Source organism: Anopheles moucheti, chromosome 2, assembly GCF_943734755.1.
Source record: "Anopheles moucheti chromosome 2, idAnoMoucSN_F20_07, whole genome shotgun sequence".
NCBI classification, from domain to species: Eukaryota; Metazoa; Arthropoda; class Insecta; order Diptera; family Culicidae; genus Anopheles; species Anopheles moucheti.
In genome coordinates, this window is record NC_069140.1 from 45,682,666 (window position 1) to 45,687,355 (window position 4,690).

A 4,690-nucleotide genomic window follows, 5' to 3' on the forward strand; every position below is an offset into this window, starting at 1 on the left:
AATAGTAAAGAATTTAATTTTACGCTAGCTAGCGAACCTTATAAGATGATTATGCATCTAGCTGTGTAAAAAAACCCAACTTATTTAACAGTTTGCAGAACAAAAACAAACTGGACAATTTGAATTTGACGTTTCGCGTCACTTGCGCACTGAAGAAAGGGGGTCAACATTGTTTTGATGCGTTTGTGACGAAAGCAACGCAAAAGCAAAAACGATTGCAAACGTAGCAAAGTCGAAAACAAAGCATTCGCTTGCGCTTATCTCGCAAGGCCAGTGATTGATTGGTTGTGACGCATTTATTCATTGGCTTTCAGAACTTTCCATTATTCTTAGTAGGCGGGACTGTCCCTCATTCCCGTAATCTAGTGCGAAATCGTAACGAAGTGCAAGTGCTTGTGGTGCGAGGAAGATTGTTTGTTACTGCCATTTACGCAGTATTACGTAAAATGAGGCTTATAGGAGGAATTGGGCCTCAAATAGGGCAACTAATTCTGCTCCTTACAGTAACCGCCTGCAATGGACAGGTATTTTACTATCAACCGGAACAGGTACACCTTTCCTTTGGCGAAACGCCACTTGAAATCGTCGTCACTTGGAGCACAATGACGGCCACAAACGAATCCGTCGTAGAGTACGGTATTGGTGGTCTGATTTTGAGTGCTACCGGAACGGAGGAGAAATTTGTCGATGGTGGCGCTGGCCAACACACGCAGTACATTCATCGGGTGGTGTTGCGTGACCTGCAGCCTTCATCCCGGTACGAGTACCACTGTGGCAGTCAGTGGGGTTGGTCACCGGAGTTTTACTTCCACACGACCCCGGAAGGTTCGGATTGGTCACCGTCGTTCGCCATATTCGGCGACATGGGCAACGAGAACGCACAGTCGATGGCCCGGCTGCAGGAGGACACCCAGCGCCACATGTACGATGCGATAGTGCACGTCGGTGATTTTGCGTACGACATGAACTCGAACGATGCGCTCGTCGGGGATCAGTTTATGAATCAGATCCAATCAATTGCCGCTTATACGCCGTACATGGTGTGTGCGGGTAACCATGAGGAGAAGTAGTAAGTAGACCGTTGTCTTTGTCCATTACCACTGATTAATGTCTCCCCGGACACTGTTCTTTCTTTGGCAGCAATTTCTCCAACTACCGTGCTCGGTTTAGCATGCCCGGTGGAACGGAAAACATGATGTACAGCTTCAACCTTGGTCCGGTCCATTTTATCGGATTCTCCACTGAGGTGTACTACTTTATGAACTACGGCATCAAGACGCTGGTCAACCAGTACGAATGGTTGCGTCGCGATCTGAAAGAAGCGAACCGGCCGGAGAACCGGAAACAACGCCCCTGGATCATCACGTATGGTCACCGACCGATGTACTGTAGCAACGATAACGATAACGATTGCACGCATAGCGAAACACTTGTGCGTGTCGGTCTACCGTTCATGCACTGGTTCGGGCTGGAAGATCTCTTTTACGAGCATGGCGTCGATGTGGAAATTTGGGCCCACGAACATTCGTACGAGCGACTGTTTCCGATCTACGACTACAAGGTAAAAGAAGTTCCACGCGAACGGGATGTGGCAGGAATGTTACTGCAGGTTGTCGCTGTTTGTGCAATTTTGCTTTTATCGTTCTATCGTGCCGGTACGGACAGTCCCGGTTGATCGATACACTCTAGCAAAGTTTCATTGCAATCATAATCGAACGGTGACTCGATGATCTTACGGTCTGCTGTCTTGATAAATGCCTTTTTTCTATGTACAGGTATACAACGGTTCGTACGAGGAACCGTACCGTAATCCCCGAGCTCCCGTTCATCTCGTGACTGGTTCGGCCGGTTGCAAGGAAGGTCGGGAACCGTTCATTCGCAAAATCCCTGCCTGGAGCGCCATACACAGCCGTGACTACGGGTATACACGCATGAAGGCCATCAACGGTTCACATCTGTACTTTGAGCAAATTTCCGTCGACAAAGAAGGCGCTGTGATCGATTCCTTTACCATCATCAAGGATGAGCATTTGCCCTACAAACAGTTGCTGGAGCGTGACGAACAGGAACGCTTAAAACTCAGTGGCGATAGCGCAAAGTAGGATAGTTTTTATTTTTCTAGCGCACACGGATACACACGCCCTTGTGTGTATTTTTTCCTGTTTTGATGCCTTTTCTTTACCAAACGATAGTAAGTTACCCGCTTAGATTTGCAGTTGGAATATGAAAATTAATTTATTCGGAAATCGGAAATAATACTTGAAACCACACGCAATAAATACGTCGGCGAGGAATGTACATCGTTTCGTGCGTTGGAGATTCATCCCGGTATCACAGATCGGTTCTATTCGGTCTCAGAGTTTCGTGATGGAATGATGTTGGTAAAATAATCGCTCTAATTACACTAAATTCCTAACATTTGCATTACTAATACTATTCACGAACGTGTTTCGCTTAGTGGGTAGGGGTTGTATAAAAAACAATGGCAGTATTCGTGTTGTTAAGTATTCGTGCACGGTTGCAAGGACGGCCGCGTGTGTAAATAGGTTTCGTAAATGGCAATAATGGTGAGGGAATCATTTCAATTCGTGTTGATTCAATTTTCGTTGCTTTGTTGGCACATACTGTAGTTGGGAGTTTTGAGTTTTGTTTTGTTTTTTTTTTACGATTGGTAACTCGTGTTGCATCCATAACAGGTTTTTTATCCTTCCAATTATCTAAGTTTCATCTGACTAATCATGGCGGTTCCGTGATCGGGATTTATCTGCTGCTTGTACTCTGCAACGCATGTCGCAGTAAGTGATTTGCCCGGTGGCCTTTGATAGCAGGCATTGTCGTAGCAACGTTCGAGCTCCTGAATGAACTCCATTATAAGCTTCCCATTGCCACCGTTAGGACCGACGTAATAGTCGCACTGGTACGCATACCGCTTCATGTCCCTTATGCAGCAGTCAAGAAACTCGGAATTTGAGCTAAACCACCGGTTAAGTGCGGTCAGTGGAATTTGCAGCCGTTGAGCAAGCACTCCCGTAATGAAGGTATCATCGATCCAGAAGAAGCTACCGACTTGCGACTCGGCTACCAAAGTTCGAGCCGTTTTTTGATTCGTGATATACAACCAACCGGATAGGTATGGTGGGTAAACATCAGCCGCGAACTCGTCACGTGACACGTACCACTTGTTCGCCTGTAAACGAATGACTTTCTTGTTTCGAAACATGTAACCCGCTAGCAGGTGAGCTTGCTGTTCGACGCCCTGGTTCAGATCGGACAGATAGTTCTGGATGTAAAACGGATCGAACACGATGTCATCGTCCATCTTGAGAAGATATTTGGCACCGCGACAATGTTGCGTTGCCCACTGCAAGCTCATCAGATGTTTATAGGTAAGATTGCGATAAGCTTCAACGAAATTACCCTGGATCAAATCACCGTGAAGTCGCTGTTCGGCTGCGATGGCCACCTGTTGGATGAACCGTTCGGTCGGTGGAATAACGCCGAGGGAAAATATTCGCAATAATCCCATAGAGAGTAGTTTCTGCTGCGATATGGCTTGTCGGTGGGCCGATCGGATCTCATCGTGTCCTACGTACGACGTTATCAGTATAACACCTGAATGAGAAAAACCTGTAAGTCAAGTAAAGTTGTGTACATTGCCACCTCACTACTTACCCAATAACTCGGAAAAAGTATTGTTCTCCTTGCAGATGTCGTTCGAAATCACATACTCAAATCCGGTAAGGTTTGCCAACCGGGAAGGATCCACTGTCTTCTCCTGCTCGCTACTCGCTGCCGCCTGTTGCTCGATGAAGCTCTGTGATCTTCCACTTTCCCCTGGCAGCAGAAACAGATAGTTCCCTTCACTATCGGTACGGAAGGAGTATCGATAAACGCCATAAAGCACAGCGAACGCAACCACGGAAGTGAGAAACCGTTGGAACTTCCTCATCGCGCAATGCAACAAGTGGAACGAACACAGTTGGCACAGCGTTCCATACACATCGACTAACAGGTGTAACTGGAGCGTTCTCTAACAATGTGGCACTAGAGCGACTGGATTACACACAAAAGATTACATTAAAGACATTTTTGTTTAACACTTTACTGATGGCACTGTTTTGGTGTGGTAACAGGATTGCAAGGGAATGTGTAAACAAAACAAACCCTTTTTTTTTGCACGTCCCATGCCCTTCTGTCAAATTGAGATTTTTTTACACTGTCAAAACAACACAGGGGTGCTAAATTAGTTGATTCGTTCAATTTTATTTTTCACACTATAGATACGATCGTTTGTATTACAAAATGCATTGAAGATATTTGATCTTAAATCTAAACATAGCTTTTGAAATATTGTTTAAAATTTAAATCATTCTAATGACTATTTTTCAGTCGTAGCGTGACAACCTCTTTAACGTCCCGGTGAAGAGCCCTGCAAGAATGTGAACAAGTGAAAATTCCTACTGCACGTCACTGTGCGTCTTGGAAAAATTGCAATTTTGTAGTGTTTTTACGAAGTTCAACTACTTTTTAACTATTCTGTTTCGTGCCGTGTGATAAGTAAGATCAAGTGAAAATATTCGCACTGTGGAAGAAAGCGTTGAACGCATTTCTGTACCGTTTTACTATCAACAAAGCCCGCGCGAAGCAATCGGTATACAAACCAGCCACAAGTGCATGTACGACGACGGTG

At 45.4% G+C, this 4,690-nt stretch overlaps 2 protein-coding genes across 2 annotated transcripts; one reads left to right on the plus strand and one right to left on the minus strand.

Annotated features, from left to right (window-relative positions):
* Positions 1-195: 195 nt before the first annotated feature.
* On the plus strand, positions 196-2,179 carry LOC128310599 (acid phosphatase type 7). Its single transcript, XM_053047281.1, has 3 exons — positions 196-1,069; positions 1,141-1,561; positions 1,776-2,179. Exons 1-3 carry the CDS (start codon positions 447-449, stop codon positions 2,100-2,102), a joined length of 1,371 nt encoding a protein of 456 aa, XP_052903241.1. The 5' UTR covers positions 196-446; the 3' UTR covers positions 2,103-2,179.
* A 65-nt stretch (positions 2,180-2,244) lies between these two features.
* LOC128297404 (lactosylceramide 1,3-N-acetyl-beta-D-glucosaminyltransferase) lies at positions 2,245-4,111 on the minus strand. The gene is made up of 2 exons (XM_053033034.1): positions 3,673-4,111; positions 2,245-3,612 (listed from the first exon to the last, which is right to left on the minus strand). Exons 1-2 carry the CDS (start codon positions 3,947-3,949, stop codon positions 2,714-2,716), a joined length of 1,176 nt encoding a protein of 391 aa, XP_052888994.1. The 5' UTR covers positions 3,950-4,111; the 3' UTR covers positions 2,245-2,713.
* Positions 4,112-4,690: the final 579 nt, after the last annotated feature.